Source organism: Gavialis gangeticus, unplaced genomic scaffold (genome assembly GCF_001723915.1).
Source record: "Gavialis gangeticus isolate Ggan-Ray unplaced genomic scaffold, GavGan_comp1, whole genome shotgun sequence".
NCBI classification, from domain to species: domain Eukaryota; kingdom Metazoa; phylum Chordata; order Crocodylia; family Gavialidae; genus Gavialis; species Gavialis gangeticus.
This window is the reverse complement of record NW_017729018.1, coordinates 9,474,595-9,491,323: the sequence shown is the minus strand read 5'-3', so window position 1 is coordinate 9,491,323 and position 16,729 is coordinate 9,474,595. Positions and strand designations below refer to the sequence as shown.

At 55.9% G+C, this 16,729-nt stretch overlaps 2 protein-coding genes across 2 annotated transcripts in view; one reads left to right on the top strand and one right to left on the bottom strand.

Moving 5' to 3' along the window:
• The first annotated feature begins 1,558 nt into the window (after positions 1–1,558).
• TICAM1 (toll like receptor adaptor molecule 1) lies at positions 1,559–4,291 on the top strand. The gene has a single exon (XM_019513428.1). It carries the CDS (start codon positions 1,914–1,916, stop codon positions 3,993–3,995), a length of 2,082 nt encoding a protein of 693 aa, XP_019368973.1. The 5' UTR covers positions 1,559–1,913; the 3' UTR covers positions 3,996–4,291.
• A 12,335-nt stretch (positions 4,292–16,626) lies between these two features.
• Positions 16,627–16,729, bottom strand: part of FEM1A (fem-1 homolog A) — a 4,181-nt gene continuing 4,078 nt past the window's right edge. Inside the window, exon 2 of the mRNA XM_019513426.1 lies at positions 16,627–16,729. This exon is cut by the window's right edge and continues 3,591 nt beyond it. The gene's annotated coding sequence lies outside the window, so the exon portion shown is untranslated.

Below are 16,729 nucleotides of genomic sequence, written 5' to 3'. Positions count from 1 at the left end.
TGCCGGTGCCTAGGGAGCAGGGCCATGCCCCGCTTTGGACACCTCCCCGGGCCCAGGCAGGTGGAGGCTGGCGGCGGGGAGGCCCGGGCTCCGCGGAGCAGTGGCGCCGGGTCCCCCCGGCTTAGCTGCCTCCCGGCAGCCCCGGGGCACGGGCATGAGCGCCCCTTTCCGGGGGCCCCCCAGCTTCGCCTGGGGGCTGCGTGCCCATGCAGAGGAAGGAGGGAGCGGGCAGAAAAGCCTCGTGAAAGCGCCCGCGGACTTGGAAAGTTCCCGGGCAAGGCCTGCTCCGCGTTTCTCTTTTTGCTCTCGCCTCAAGCGGGGCGGCTAAGTACAGACGAGCCCCTCGCGCGGGCCAGGAGAAGCGTCTGAAGTCCGCGCGGCGGTTTGCCCCCTCCGTGCAAGGTACGTGAGCAGAGCAAACAGAAACTGCCCTGTTTGTGCAAGGCGGCTGAGTCACGGAGGCAAGGCAGCAAACGCGTGGCGCAGTTCTGGGTTTTGCTGGCCCTCTTGGAAAGGCGGAGGGGATTTTTTTTCATAGAAGTTGCAGCGACTTGCGATCTTCCAGGGGAAGGGATGCACGTGCAGATGCGTTCGATCTCAGCCGTGAAGCAACTGGAGGATTTTTGCAAGCTAGGGAAAGAACCACCAAGCGACTTCAAAAAAGGGCGAAACTAAATTTCTCTCGGGGATCCGGCTTGTCGGGGGTATTTGGAAACCCTGTTTTGGGATGCTTTTATAAATGCTGAAAGATTTTGCAGCAAGCCAGATGGACCGAGAGCAGGCTTTGGTAAGCAGCGGGTCTGCTGAGTGCCTGCCCCACAAGCCTTCCCCTCCTCGGGCAGGTCTGCCCAGGCTACCAGTGGGGTCTGGTCCTAAGTGTAACATGCTGCCAGAAGGCGAGGGTGAGTCCAAGAGCGCAGCAGGATCCAGGGTTTAGATGCGTGACCATGCATAACAGGAGTGTCTGCAATGGCATTTGAGTGGATACAAGTCTATGCGTCGGGAATAAGTGCACATCCTTTGGTGCACGCGTCCATTGGAAGGGTGTAACCTTGGAGCCAACAACAAGTTTCTCTACTGGGCGGTTGATTTTATAGCTGCTTGTTAACGAGGATTCCCCAAGGCCTCTGGCGTTAGCTGCAGCCACAGACAGGACTCCGGGTGAGATGGTGGATTGTCGATCTGATCGGTTGGGTGACATACCTAAATCTGTTAATGATTTCAAGTCAAGTCAGTCCCAAGGCGTCTGTGCCCACTGGGGCACTTTAGACGAGGTAACAACCCTCCTAGGCTAGTTGAGTTGCTCTGCGTGACTGGTGATTCTTCGGGCAGAGTGACCATCTCCTCTCCAGGTCTGGATGACCGTTGGCTTGTCTGCTCTTTGACAAGTGTTGTTCTCGGTATCCACGCACCCTCCTCACCCAGGCTAGCCCAGGTGGGGCGTGCTGGTTTAGCCTCCGACAGCCCAACCAGTTAATGATTATTTTAAAGCACTTATTGCGGGGATACACGGCTTCCTATGAGCTTACCATGAGGATTGCAAAGTGAATGATATGATGGACTATGGGGGTATGACCTAGGAGTGACGTTCGTGCCAAGGCACGGTGCAGATGGTGACCTCAGATGAGTCGAGTTTGGAGCACTAGGCTCTCTGCCCGTCACGTTTCTGTAACTTTCTGTTCTCTCTCGCAGGTCCGGCAGGTGAACTCTGAAGAGGGAAGGGAAACAGCATGACACCACAAAGCTGAAACCCCTGGGAAGAGAAGCCGCTGAGGATGCGTAGCACCCAGAGCCTGCCAAGCACACACGTAGAAAAGAAACTGGCCTTTGCTTATTCCAGGCCCCAGAGACAGTAGTATGCTTTTTCCATTCCCTGCTTCTTCAGCACGTTGTCTGAATAAACAGCTGATGCCATGGCAGAGAGCGCAGAGGCCCAGCCCACATTCGAGGATGTCTTCAGTCTTTTATCTAGGATGCCCGAAAATAGACTTGTTAGCCTGAAGCTTAAGCTGAAGCACATGAGACCCAGCACAAGCAGCAGTAAGTTACTGCAAGCCATGGTCTTGCTGGCTTTGGGGCGGGAGGCAGAGGCTAGGATCTGCCTGGATGCTTTGGGAGAGGACACGGGAGCCTTGTATGTGTGCACGACCAGACTGGGGTCTGCAGGGCTGCCAGCAGGCTGCGTGGACCCAGGGACGCCCCAGCTGGATGCAAGTGCTCTGTGGGTCCTGGCACAGATCTACTCTCTGCTGGTGGAGGAAAAGGTGTGCAGTCAAGACACCAAAATCAGCGCCTACAGAGCTGCCATTCGAGCTGCCAGGGCCAGCAAGGGGAACCAGGGGGAGCAGCTGAGCAGCCTGCTGGCGGAAGCTCAGGAGCAATGCGGGATGGACATCAGCCTGGTAGAGAGAGGGGCCTCGTTTGAGACGCTGAGATCAGACCCCACGCTGTTCCAGACTGCCAGCCCGGCCTCGGTGCCGCGCAGCACCCCGGTGCAGATCAGAAGCGCGCCAGGTCTCTCGGGCCCACGGACCTTGCGTTCCTCGGGCAGCCCCGCCTCCTTCGTCAGCCACTTGGAGGTTAGCCAGTCCCCGACCGTGGAGTATTTGACCTGCTCAACTCGCCGTCACAACAACCCTGGGCCCAGCAAACTCTGCGGAGGTGGTGCCAGCCCTGCCGTGCACTACAGCGGGGGCAGTGTCAATCACGTTGCACGGGACCCCGAGCAGCTCGACAGTGCCGCCGCAACCCCCCTGCAAAGTCAGCCGAGGAGCTGTAGCCTCGGGGACCCCTGTGGCAGGAGCTCTCATCTCCCATTTCTTCCAGTTCCTGAAACTGGGCTTCCCTCGCAGAGTGCCATGCACTGCCCCGTAGAGTGTAGTGATCTTCCCAGCACAGTGCCGCCCAAGCCGCAGAGGCCACAAGAGAGTGTGCCCAAAGAGCCAAAAAAGGAGCCGCACGTGGGGCTGCCCGGCTCCAGTTCTGGCTCCCTCCGGGTGCCAGTGGAGGATTCTTATGTTCCGACAGAGAATCGGACCATGGCGTCTTCCTCCTCCATCTTTCCCCCTCCCCTCCAAGCACCAGCAGCAGCACCAGTGACTGCCCCCTCATCAGAGCCAGACACTGGTGAGGGAAAGTTCTACAGTTTTGTGGTCGTGCACGCCATGGAGGACGTGGACATCGCCTGCCGGGTGAAGGAGCTGCTGGAGAGCATGGGGGTCCCAGACGGCGCCACGTTCTGCGAGGACTTCCTCATTCCCGGGCACTGCCAGCTCACGTGCTTCCAGGACGCCATCAACAACTCTGCTTTCACCCTCCTGCTGCTGACTGAGAACTTCCAGTGCCGCTTGTGCACGTACCAGATGAACTCTGCCCTGATGGACTCCATCCTGCGGCTGCACAAGTACAACTCGGTCATCCCCTTCGTGCCCAAGGAGTACCCCTTGAAGAAGGGGCAGATCCCTGGTGTGCTGGCAGGGCTCGTGCCCCTGGATGAGAACTCCCGGGTGTTCGCCAGGAGAGTGAGGAACACTTTTGTCCTCAGCAAGATCAAGGAGCAGAGGACCAAGTGGAGTGAGATACAGCAGATCCAGGAGGCACACAGAAAGCAGAAGCAATACCAGGAGCATCTCCAAATGGTGCGGCAGACCTTAGCGACTCTGACCATTGGGTCCCAGCCAGGCTTGTTGCCCCCCATGCAGCTGCCGGATCTGACAGGACTGCAGCAGTTTCTGTCGAGCCTGTCGGCCCAAACAGCCTTAATAAACCAGCCTCACCTGGGTGGGCTGTTCATGCCTGGCTGCTCGGCTCCCTCCCTTTCCCAACCGGCAGGTCTCCCGCCAGGTCACCAAAATGTGGTACCGGGGACAGGCCAGCAGCCCCTCATCATTCAGAATGCACGGATGGTGCAGATTGGGGACCATAACCAGATGCAGGTGCAGAGGACCCAGTCGGTATCGGAAAGCTCCGATGAAGAGACCAACGAGTGTAACTGAGCGGAGGGGGCCAAGAGCTCAATGCTGCCGGGAGAAGTTAGTGCTCGGTTGGAAGGCCCTTCAGCAGGGATGGTCGGCCTTGTGACGTGAGCGCGAAACAAAAAGATGTCCTACCTCCTCCCCTCCTGTGGATGGGGAGAGTGGGAGGAAATGCCTCTTCTCTGCTGTTGGATGAGAGGACATGGGCTGCAAGCCCATAACAGCCTCTTCCTCCTTCACAGATACCGGGGGAGGAAAGTGTTTTCCCAGTTTTAAGGGACCCACAAATTTTAGAAATAAATTTTTTATTAATTTATTCCCCGTTTCTCCAAGTGCTCGCTTCCTTGGCAGGGCAGGACAGTCCTGGGGCATTTTTCTCTCCCCCGGAATGGTTTGGCATCCCTGAAATGCCCATGGGGCGACAGCCTGTCGGCGGAGAGCTGGGATTGCTGGAGTCGGCGACAGGGCCAGAACTAGATTTGCTGTGCAGCCTCGGGCAAGCTGCTTAGGTGAAAGATTTTCAGAAATGGCCAACGTGAGGCCTGACTTTGGCACCCCCAACCCTTACCGCTGTACCCTGGAGTGGGGGAGTTCAGCCAGGCCCCTGGGGTCTCATGTTGGAACATGAGATCGGTGCCCACATTTCTGTCTCTGCCTCAGCCTCCCTTTTTGAGACGGGGAGTGCGGTGCTGGTTTGCTCTGGTGAACTAGTTTGAGATCTACCCTGAGAAGCCTCATGGGAGTGCCAAGTTATCAGTCCCTTAAAGGGGAAAAAAGCAAGATGTCCCTTGGTGCCTGGACAGGTGTCCCCCTAGATGCACACATCCATATTCCCTTGTCACCGTGTTGATTCAAGGCTGTGATGCATGGAGACCCCTGCGCTGGAGCACTAAGTGCCCAGAGCTGGCCCAGCAGACACGCTGGCAAGAAGCCGATGTAGTTCTGAAGCATCTCTTGGTCTGTGAGTCTTGTCCGTCTGCAGAGGAAAGGGGCTCATCAGAAGTGCACGGCCCTGGGAGGCTGATGAGACGCCCAACATAGAAGGAGGATCCAGGATTTGGGGTGGAGGGGGAATGGGATAGGACAGCGAATGCTCCAGACATAAAAATCGGATCCCTGGTTTTAGCTCCAGGATGCCCACAGTCTAGGGCTGCACGGCCCCTGTCCCAAAGGGGACAGAGCACCACCAGCAGCGTGCCGCTCCCTGGGAAGCACGGGCATCAGGCATTGCCCACGCATGATCAAAAGCTGCTCAACAGGCCTGGGCAGCTGACAAAAGCAACTTTGCAATACATCGTGCATGGAGAAACCAGCAGTCACATCATGTTGCTTGCTTGGTTTCAGCACCTAAACCAGATCTTTGTATGAGTCATTAATGCACAGGCAGCTCCCTCTTGCAGCGCTTGCATGCCGAGAGCCCAGATCTGTCCTCCCCGATGTAACTGTTAGCCCTGACACCAGCGGGCACCCGTGCCTCGTTAGGAGGCTGCTCCTTTGGCCCCAAGTGGGCATGAGGTCTGGATGTTGGAGGTGAAGGTGACTTAGCTGATGTCCCCAAATCCTGCAAAGTTGCCTGCCTGGGGATGAGCCAGCCACCAGCTTCTCAGTGGAGGACCCAGCTTGAAAGCAGCGTTGCTAAACTGTCATTAAAACACCCTTGCTCAGGCACCAGACTTGTTCAGCCCTGGTTATGCCCTTGCCCGGGCACCAGATCTATTCATCCCTGGTGACCACGACGCAACAACGCTCTCCGGTGAGTGCCACTGCAAAGCTACATGCATGCAGGATCTCAAGTGAACCCAGCACAGAGTCAGCGCCCTCACTATCCCAAGATCTGGGGCACCTCAGCAACCTTTGGATAAAGGTTAAACCAGAGTTTGACCTGCCTGCAGCACGGTGTCCAGACCCACACTTCACCGTGTTAAACAACATCCACTGTACACGTCCAATTCTTCCCAGGAGCCGTTAGATGCAACTGCGACCTAGATGTTGTAGTACTGAGTGCGTTAGAAATACTCCTTTAGTTAAAGAGCAGCTCCTACCCACTCCGTGGCTATAACAATAGCAGGAGGGTTGGAAACTTAAACTTGATGCTTTTTAAAAATAAGAACAGTGTCTTACATCTCACCTGACCTCTAAAGACAGCACTAAGCAGCGTGAGGCCTGCAAGTGGGGGGTGGGGATAGCGAAAGACAGAGGGAAAACGTCCCCAGTGCAGCCCTAGCCTGAAAGGCGACTGGGAACAGGATGTGGGTTTTGCACATTTAACTCTCTCACAGTGGTGTCCAAAGGCCTGAACTGATATCAGTGCCCCGTCCTGGCCGCTGTGCAAACCCACAGGGAGACTCCCCTGCCCCCCATGCTCATGGGGTCTTACAAGGCATTGGAGCTCCCTGCCAAGAAGGGGGATGGGTAGGGTTGACACGGGATGGGGTGGTGCCAGCATTTCCAGGGCTCAGCGTGAGGCCCTTTGGCATGGAGACAATCCACAAGCGCACGAGGAAAGCCGACACAAAAGGCCGCTTGGCTTCATTAATGCGGTCGCGAGGGGAAAGGCAGAGCTGGTGGCTGCTTTTCAGCCCGCTTTACACAAAAAAGCAAGGCCTGGGCACTTCCCCCCACCCCCGCACCAGCTCCTCTGGCTAAGTTTCCTCTGCAGCCAGGAGAAGCCATTGCCACTCCCAAGGGGAGTCCGTCTTAGGGAGCTGGCGCGCGGGGTGGCTTGCGCAAGGGGCACAGCCTGGGTAGCAGGACTGCAGCCCGGCCACGGCCCCAGCGGGTGCGAGACTGCCGGGCATTCGGTAGCGGCGTGTTCCAAGTCATGCGGGTTCACGGTGCGGTGGGGACAGTTTCCCCCTTGTGCAACGCTGGCTCTGGGGGCCAGCGTGGGCAGGCATTTTCTTCGTTAAAAACAAGGGTTAAAGAGCAAGAGCCTGATTGTGGGGGGGCAGCTAGGGACGGAGCCAGGGGATGGGAAGGTTTGGTCTCCAACACTGGGAAGTACAATCCAGAGCAAGGCTGAGTGCTGCCGGAGGCCGCCGGCTAGGTCTGAGCTGGATGCTCACACAGCGACACCAGGTCCTTATGGAGGAGGATGCTGAAGGCCCAAGTCATTTTCAACGGGCTTCCAACGAAAGTCGCCCTGCTTTCGAAATCTGCTCGCTGTCTAGCTCCTGCCAGAGCCCCCCAGCTCGCCTCCCACCTCCCACGGCTGCACCCCACACTGTCCAGGTGGGTCCCCCCAGCCGCAGAGCCGAGCTGCTCTATTCAGACTCATGCCACACTGCCAAGGAAGGGATGTGCCAGCTCAGCTCTGCCATCGGAGACGCTTCGGCTGCCCCATTGCCTGGGCGTATCCAGCAGGGCTGCAGATAACCTTTGAGTCAGAGGCGACTTCAGCTCGTTCTGAGAATAGTAACACAACCTTTGAAGTCAGTGATTGCGTGCTCTCGGGGTGGCACCGAGCACGTCTGCTGAGTCATGGCTCGGAGGAGAACCGGTCTCCCAGTGCCACCAGTTCATGCCTTCAATGCTACCTCCTAGTACTGGCATAAGAGCCTCAGTCCCAAACGCAGGGAGATGCAGGACAATCCTAAGAGGTGGAGGGTGGCATTGCAGTGTGCAAACACCGGCAGAGCCCCCAGGCGGGCACACGCGGGGCTCGTTAAAGCGAGGCAGCGGCGCTGGGGTGGAGCGTGCGTGGCTAGCACCTGGGGTGTATTAAATGCAGCATCACTCAGGCCCGGCGGGTGACACAGCAGGAGCCCCCCTGGGAGCTGACGCGCTTGAGGCCGGCCACGCCGCTGTGCCAGGCAGAACTGGTGACAAGAAACAGGAAGTGGCGACAACACAACTTCCCCATGGGGCGCTCAGCAATGCAGCTGCCTCCGTCCCGCTCCCCTGCAAAGGGCAGCTGGGCTGAGTCACAGGTGGGGGCACCCTCAGCAGAAAGGAAGCTCCTAGCAGGGCTGTAGCTATTTCTTAATGGTCAGCGCTGGCTGTGGCTTCCCTGCATCATCGCCTTCCTTTGGCAAGGACCTGGCAAGCTGAGGGGCATGCCAGTGCCCCCCCACACACGTACCTAGACTTTGGCTATTAGCTAAGGCAAAACCGGCAGGTGCCTGAGGCTGGATCTCTGTGGAGCAGGATGATCCCCTCCCCTCCGCCCATCAAAGCCAGCAGGGGCTGGGGAGGGTGCTCGGTGTGCTCAGTGTGAAGGGGTGTTTCTTTGATCGGGGCTCCGGGGAGATTCAGACTCAGCTCTTGGCTCTGCCCTGGGTGTCCGCTGTGACCTTGGGCAAATCACTTCATCTTTTCCGGTGCAAAAATCCAGACCCCTTGATTCAGAGATGATAACTGAGAAATTGCAAAAAAATATATATATTTTTTTTTCTGCAAGCTTTTGTGCTCACATGCCCTTCATCAGGCTCAGGGAAAAAACCTTTGCCCTTTCCAAGTTCAAATCCCCACCTATCGCACAGAGGTGATGCTTCCCCTGCTTAGACTTGCTGGAGCTATTAGGCCAGTCTGTCAAGAGGGGGCACTCTGATGCCATGGAGCAGTTCAGAGTTTAAAGGCTCACTTTCTGGAGAGCGGTAAGAGCCAGGGATCCCCTGTCTGGTCCCCCAGGAGCGAGAGCTGAATGCAGAAGCCCTGTGTCTCCAGGCACCCGGCAGCACCTCCAAGATCTCCACACCCCCTGCCCTCCAGAGAGCTGCCAAATCCCACTACGAGAGCGCCCCTGGGCCCAGCTATCCGATACAGGAGGAAATAAATTATTGTAGCAAGAGTCACAGCCAGGGGAAGGGTCTTAGGTCCCCATGTCCCTCCAGACCCCTCTGCCTTCATTCTGCACCGGGCAGCCCCTCACCACTGCCAGGTGTAGAGCAATGCACCGAGACCCGCCGACATAAGGCCCATCAAACTAAATGAAGAAAGTGCCACGCAGCAGGCCAAGCAGAGGCTGGGGAGCTGGCTCTGGTTTTGCACTTCAGCCAGCCACCTGGGTTAAGGCGCTGGCATCTGGGGGCCTGTGCCCAAATTCTGAACTCCCCACACAGCCCCTGGGGAGTGACGGTGTCCAGACCGGGGTCCCAAACCACCAGCCCACACAGCAGGGCTGGTTGGCAAATCCTAAAAGCCACCTCTTCTCTCTCCGGAGCTTAAGCACCTCCACAGGGCCACAGAAAGGGTCTGCGCCCTGGCGGGGTGCACGCTACATCAGACGTGATGCACGGGAATGGAGACGGTAAGCCTACACGCCCTTGCGAGTCCGCGCGGGTACCGCTTCTGCCCGCTCCTCTGCTGATTGCACGCCCGCGTGGCCCTTTGCTCAATCCAGACCAGCCACCTACACCTCGCAGCCAAGCACTGCAATAGCCCCTGCGGCAGGTTGCTAGCTCGGGAGAGCTGGTCCCGTGCCTGCTCCTTCCCACCGAGTATGTTGAGTGTGGAGTCAAATCCAGGGTAAATTACTCCATGGGAATGGCTTCGTATGCCTGCACCCTGAGACGCCACAGTGCAGGACCTCTGCTGGAAGCAGGTGCCTGCCTCCTGGCTTGGGAAAGCACAGCACAGGTCACCTTTTTCTTTTAAGAGGCAGCCAGAAATGAAGCCCCCACGTCACGCAAGGCCCCGGTGGGCAGAGCACTCACCCAAGACAAAGGAAACCCGGGGCTGATGCCCTGCTCTTTGTGGAGAGGGGAGCGAGGGAGTCGAACCAACATCCCTCCCCTCGCTGGAGCGCTCCCTGGTCTGGGGTGGGGGTGACCTTCAGCCCTCAACTGAAGTCGGGCCCCTGTGCCAAAATGCATCCAAGACAGCTGGCCAGAAGGAGCCAGAAGAGCAGGACTCGGGCACGGAGATGAGGGCACTCAGCCGGAGAGGGCAGCACGTGGTTGCCGTCCTAAGGCACAGAAATGGGAACCCAGGTCTGCCACGCGGGCAGGTGCGTCCTGCCCATGCCTCTCTCTGTGGCCTTTGCCGCACCGTGGCACCGCACGGCAGGAAAAGGACGGGCATACCCAGCGCAGAACAGCAGGCAGCCTGCTAGCTGCGGCACTTTCAAGGAGGGTGGAGGGTATGGATGCCCTCAGGTAGAGAAGGAAGTTCACCCTGGGTCTTGCCCTACCGCGGGCAAAAGCTGCGACTGCCGGGCTCTCCTGGCAGGGAGGGGGGCATCCCGTTCGAAAAGGCAGCAGTGGCTGTCACTGCAACTGTGGGCAGAAACCCACCCTGATGGGGGGCTGCTTGCTCGGGAATGCCTTGCCCCTCCAGAGAAAGGCTTAGTCGGGGGGGCTGGTCCCGGTGTGGGGGTGGCTGCGGGGCCAAGCTGCTCAGACCCGTCTGGGCCGAGGTGCTTCAGGCACATGCAGAAGCAGACGGTCGGTATCTGAGGAACTGAATATCTGAACCAGAAGTGCCTCGGGAGGCTCGGCGCCTGCGGCCGGAAAGCAGCCGAGCAGGTGGCTTGGGGACAACAGCTTTGGATTCAGGTCTGTAAATTCAGTATCGGGGCTGGAGCCCCGTTCTGGATTCGGGTGTGGAGCTGACCCCCCAGCCCAGGGGAGGAGGGCTGGGGGACTCGGGGCAGTCCCACTGCTGCTGAGCCTGCCAAGCATGCCCCCCCCACCCATCCCAGGAACTGCAGCTGGCGCCTTCTTGCCACTTCCCACTCTGGCATGGCCCTGCTTTTATTTTTAACCTCTGCGCTTTCAGTGACCACAAGCAACGTGGTTTGCTTTATATAGCATGTGCCGAGAGCCTCAGCAGGCAACGGCAGGGCCCGGTGCCTGGATCTAAGCAGAGATCCCTCCCCAGTGTCAAGTGAGACCCTATTTTGCCTCCCTGACATAACCCGCCTTTGTGTGACCGTCGCCCCCGTCGCACAGCAGTTGCTGTTGTGCAGCTACCGAGGACAACCCTTCTCTTGAAAGCAAACCCAGGAGCTCCCCCCAGCCCGGGCTCACTTCTCCAACAGCTCCTTGGGCAAGACCGACTGGTCAGGGGGAAACCTGTAAATAAGAAACCCTCTTGCTGGGAGGGGTTTCAGCTGTGGAGGGCAGGGAGAGATGCAGAGAGCATGCACGTGTGCGCATGGGGGGTTCACTTCTGTTTTATACAGGCTTCCCTGTTTCTGTTGGAGGTCTGCTCAGAAAACCAGAGCAAGGCGGCGCTTTGGCAGCCCCCAGATAACAGGGTGTCCAGGCCCCCGGCGGCCACGTCTCGCCTGCACCCCCTCGCAGGGGAAGGGGAAGTTCACAGTCCAGCCGTGGGCTCCCTGCAGTCCGGGGCTCACAAGCCTTTGGCCCCTTTACCCCCCATGGCTCTTAGTTCCCCTTTTGCAAAGGCAGGGGGAGAGACCTCATGCCTGATCTGCTTTGGGCTCCCACCCCAGGCACCTGGCGTCGATCTACGGAGGATTGTTGCTTCCACCGCTGCCCCCCCCGCGTCCTACCTCCCCTCCTTGCTCTTGCCGCAGCTGCTCTAAGCCTGTGCCTCCAAAGCCCGCCAGAGCAGCCTGCTGTCCCCTTCTACCTGGCCTGCAGCTTCCTACTGCAACTGTTTCTAATGGGTTGCTTGGTTGCAGCTGGGGGAGGTAATTAGCACCCCCCCATAACCTTTCATGGCTTGTATGATGGGCTGCACAGGTTTCCCTCACTTTGTGCTGTACATGTGCTCCTGGGCAACGGCGCATAAAGGGAACCCACTCTACCATGCAACAAACAGGGATACGTTCCAAGACCTCGACTGTGCTGACCCCCAGACCCGTTTCTACCACTTTTACAAGACAATTTTGGTCCTCCCCAACAGCAGACGGTGCACACAAGCACAGGGCACTACCACAACGGGGGTGGCAACTGCAGAAACACGTGCTGCAGACAGCGGGCGAGGAGCGCAGATCCACCCCGGAGACGACATATCGGTGCACGCCATTCTCATACTGCACCACGCAAAGCAGCTGACTGCGCGCGGGCTTCCACCACACCGATCGCATGAGAGTGAATGTACCTCGCCTAGAACAAATTTTTGGTATAAAAAGGGTCATCGCATAAGAGCAAATTCGCACATACAGAACCTGCATAAAGGAGGGGAAACCTGTATGCAGTGCACGGGACATTTACTGTGCTCTTTACGTTAAGGGAAGACGCCACTCACAGCTCAAGGAAAAAGCCAGCGCTCCTCCCGCCCTTTCTGTTTTTTACAGGCCCCTTTAACATCTAATTTAGCCCCACCCTGCAGCAGAGTCAAGTCAGCAGGGAGTATGCTGGCTGCTGCAGGGGTAGCGTGGCACTCAGGACCAGGCCAGAGGGAGGTATCTCCGTCCTCAGCCCTGTCGGGCAAGGCTCCTGTTGTCTGCTTTAGGGCCCTCCTCAAGATTCACTTCTGCCGTGATGCCTCCGCAAGTCTCAACAGTGACCATGTCCCGGGCATGCTGTGATGGCTGCTTATTGCCCTGCTCCTACCAGAGGGCTCCCTAGTTTGCGCTCCATCATCACACGGTGCCCCTTCCGGTGGACTCTTTGGGGCAGAGACCATTGCTGCTACTTTGTACAGCACATGGCCCCCCCGAGACCCCACTCTTTGCTCCTAGTGCTGGTTCACAGCACCACCTAAAGGGCAAACAATATTTGGGTCTCATGCCCAAATTGTAGGCCCCACCCTGCATGCGTTAACTCGAGTGCAATGGGGCTCCTCTGATCAGCAGAGGGAAGGGAGGCGGCTGGCTCGGAAGAAGAGGGCTGGACTGCGTGCTGCGGGGTGCACTTCTCCTCTGCAGCCTGACATGCTGTGGAGCCCATGACTGCTCAAGAAGGCAGATGCTCCTTTAGGGTCGCCAGCCAGGCCTTGTTCTTGTCAGAGGAACGTTTGAGCATTTGCAACCTTCCTGTGGTTTTCCTGTCCTGCACAAATGCTGACGCAGCGCCCCTATCTTTAACCTCAGTTCTGCTCTCGGTAAACACTGATCATGTAACACAAGCAGGGGCCAGGGTGCTTGAAAGATCTCCATAGAAGGGCACCGGCAACTGGCAACAGCAGAGCCTCAGGTGCGAAGCTCTCCCCCTTCCCCGAGTCTCTGCAGATACCCTGGGCTGAGCTGAAACTTAAAAGGCAGAAGAGAAAAGTTCCCTTTTCCCCACGAAGCAAGAAGCAAATGTAATGACCCAGCCATTATGGAGGAACTTGCAGCGTTGCTTCCATCAAGCCATGTGGCGAGCCGGCTACCAGCCCAAGTGGGAAACCTCTTCCCTCCGTCCAAATACAAAACCAGTCTTGAAATGTTCGCTGCCCTAGGCAACTCCCTGCTCTGCCCTGGATGGTGGAGCTGGCCCAGACAACACCTACAGTAAGTAATGACTGGTTCATGGTAATTATACTTAGATTCACGCAGTGATTCCGCTTACCCAGCAATTACCATCAACGTGTAATTGCTAGGCCCTTACCATGTAATTACAGGTTGTTTATGTTCTGCAAAAAAGGTAAAGCAATCAGCTTCTTTCTGCCAGATGAGGCCTCCCTTCTGCCAAAGCCAAACGATGGGCCAGAGTCTGCAGCCAGCTGACCCGAGGGTCACAACTTTTACCTGCGCTGCTCCTTTTGTATCCCCTGCCACAGCCCTGCAGGGAGAAGGCAAGTGAGTCAGAGAGCATCAGATGTGCTCAGCTGATGGGGATCCCTGCCTAAGCCTGGAGGCAATAAGGTTCCCATCCCTGCAAGGACAGGTGCCCATCGAAATGTCCTAGCAGAGCCACAGGGACAGCAGGAACTCTGCCCAGGTGGTTCACAAAAGACGTGGCCAGCACTGGACTCGACTGAGGCACAACGCAGGCATACGCCAAAGCTACCGGAGAACACGCCTGCACTCTGGGCAAACGCTCTGCCCGCACTCCCCATTTCAGGTCCAGGGGCAGTTTCACCCTACAGAAGAGACAAGAGCCAACGCAGGGTTGTTCTTGCGGTGAAGCTGTCAGCGTTAGAAGCCTCCAGCGATGTCCGCTCACTTCCGTGGGACAGACCATCCCGTGGCCCAGAACAGTCAGCCTAGTTGTATCCCTTATTTCTGCTGTGTAAACCCTTCTGTCCCACCCAAAACATTCCTCTCGCTCCTCGGCATTTATGCCCTTCCACTTCTTGGAGGCTATTAGTTCATTGCACAGCAAGAAACATTGAGTCTTCCCTATAGAGCTCCCTCTCCCCCACAGCACCCCAATCAGCAGCCAATAATTTTCTGGCAATGAATTGGGTGGAATTAAAGGCTTTGAAAAATGATACTGTATACTTAAAAATTCTGCCTCCTGCCCCCAGCCGCAGACTAGAGGTGCACTGCCTCCTACCCCCAGCCATGGACCAGGCCCCAAACTCCAGAACACATCAACAGGAGCGATGATAACATCACAGAATGAGTTATACATGCCAGGGTTTCCCACCGTGTGCCTTTATCAAGTCGCTGGTAATGCTCTATCTGGTGCCCCTGTTCAGGACCCTTTCGGGTGTCTGAAAAGTGCGAGCATCCCTCCAAGGGAATCAGCCCCCTTTATTTTACATTCCACACACAATATCTGGAGTCATCTGTGCCAAATCTCAGCCACACAAATACTTTCACTCTTCTAGCACTTCTCAGTCAAGAATCAGTCGTGAGCCGATTCACTAAGCAGAGTAGCTAGTACAGAAAAGTCACTTAACTTTTATGTTCCAGTGAGACCGAACAGCTACTGGAATAGCTCTTCGGGAACAACTATGCCCGTTGATTTGCGGTGTAGATAAGCACTAATTGGTAAGAATCTGGTTTGCAAAAAAGTATGTATCAGCAACTTAGGCACTTCAAAAGCATTAAATACAGACCCCACCAATGCTGAGATTTTAAGAAGAAAATCAGGGGAATTCCCTTATGAGAGGCCGCTACTAGAATCCTTTCGTGAGGCTGCACAATCATTCCAGGGTCAAAAGGAAACGGTTTAGGACCCAATCCAACAAATGGTTAAGACAAACTACACAGCAAGTCTAACAGACTACACACGAGAGCCAGCCCACGTGTGCAAGGGCAAAGGCTGAAATGATGAAAACTGTTACCTCAAATGGCAGCCTTGGATTACGTTTAGACACACAAAGCCAGATTCTCAGCAGGTTGTAAGGAGGATGTAATGCAAAAACTGTGAGTGAAGAGACAAACTCCACTAAATTCAGGGACTGTGGGCCTAAACTTTAGGCCTTGTTAACGTAAAGGGGACATTTGCTATGAAAGTTCAGTTCTGAATGCGCGTTCATGCATTTTATATGGTGGCTAAAAGACTTTGGGGTTTGGCTTAGAACACTTCCCAGCAATTTCTGTAACCCCCCCGCCCCAAAAGGTGCTTTACTTTAAACTTGGCATGTTCCCATGCTGAGCCCTGCACATGCCCAGAAGAGGCAGCGTGTTACTTCAACCCAGCTTGCCAGACCTATGTAAAGATTGGGTGCATTAGTGGGGCTTTTTTGGTGCTTTTATCTAATAGCTGAGTGAATCAGCTTTAGCTAAAAGCACTAAAATGCCTCGCTGAAGCGATGCTGCAGAGCCAGGTTGAAGTAACTTGCTACTTCTTCTGATAAAGTGCAATTTTTTTTGCCCTTTTTTTTTAAATGTCTGCAAGCAACCTAAAGCTACATCACAGGAAGCAAAGCAGCAGCATTAGCTAAACCCTGCTTTTTTGTTGTGACTCGTGACACAGGCCCTAACCCTCTGCAGACATCCACTGACTTAGGTGGGACTCACCCCGGTACAAGGGTCCATTTTAGCAGATCCCAACTGAGAAGCACTGAAGAGCAAGGGCTGGGACTGTGATGCGGTCCAATGACCCCGTCTGTGCTGTCCTTTAATACTAAATGGGGCTTTTAAAACAGAGGGACATCAGCACACAGTTAAGTCCTTCTGCTCCCATTCCACTTGGGAATGGATTGCTCCCTCTTGCTTGCCTATGAGGCATCTCCTACAGGACTCTCCACCTCGTTTCAGGGCTGCTCAGAGCACACAAAGTGAAAAGAAGTGCCTGGATGCTCCCATGTTATTGGCAAATAAATTTAAAGACAGCACAAGCAATTTCAGGTCAGGCTTTGAGAAGCGGTCAGTCCCCATGGGTTCTGCTTCTTTGCAAGAAAGAATTTGTGCTTTGGAAAAATCTGATTGTTGAGGTCTATCTAGTCAGGCCGACAGTGTAGAATTGAATGCAGTCTCTGTTTCTGCACTGATCCTTGACAGCTCACTGCCAATTCTGGCGGGTTTATACCCCGCTGCCCACTTCCCCACCTGGCTGCTGTGGAAGACTCCAGTTCAGCTAGGGATGTTACAGACATAAGGAGCACAGTGAAGTCAGTGAGGCTACCCACGTGCTGGAAGTACTTTGCAAAGTAAGACCTCAAGCGGCCAACAGACCAGAGTTGTCACTTGATATATTGATAGTAAACATAAGTTGTTCCCAGAGGAGTGTGCTTTGCCCTTTGAGAGAAAGAGGGAGCATGTCTGCAAGTGTAGATTTAAATTGCCCATGGCTAGGAAGCTCTGCTGGAACGAAGAAAACCACCCACGTACTATCAGAACTTCAGTCTGCTTCCAGCCCCCCCTCACAAGACAGACCTTGAAGACACAGGCCCCTCAGAAAGGAACAGGGAGGCATTTGCATTCTAGCAGCATTTTTTTTTTGTTTTATTATTTAAAGTTAGGAGCAGTCGGCTCGCAAAATTGAACAAATTCGTCTCTGCAGTTTAGTCCATGTTTCAGCCGG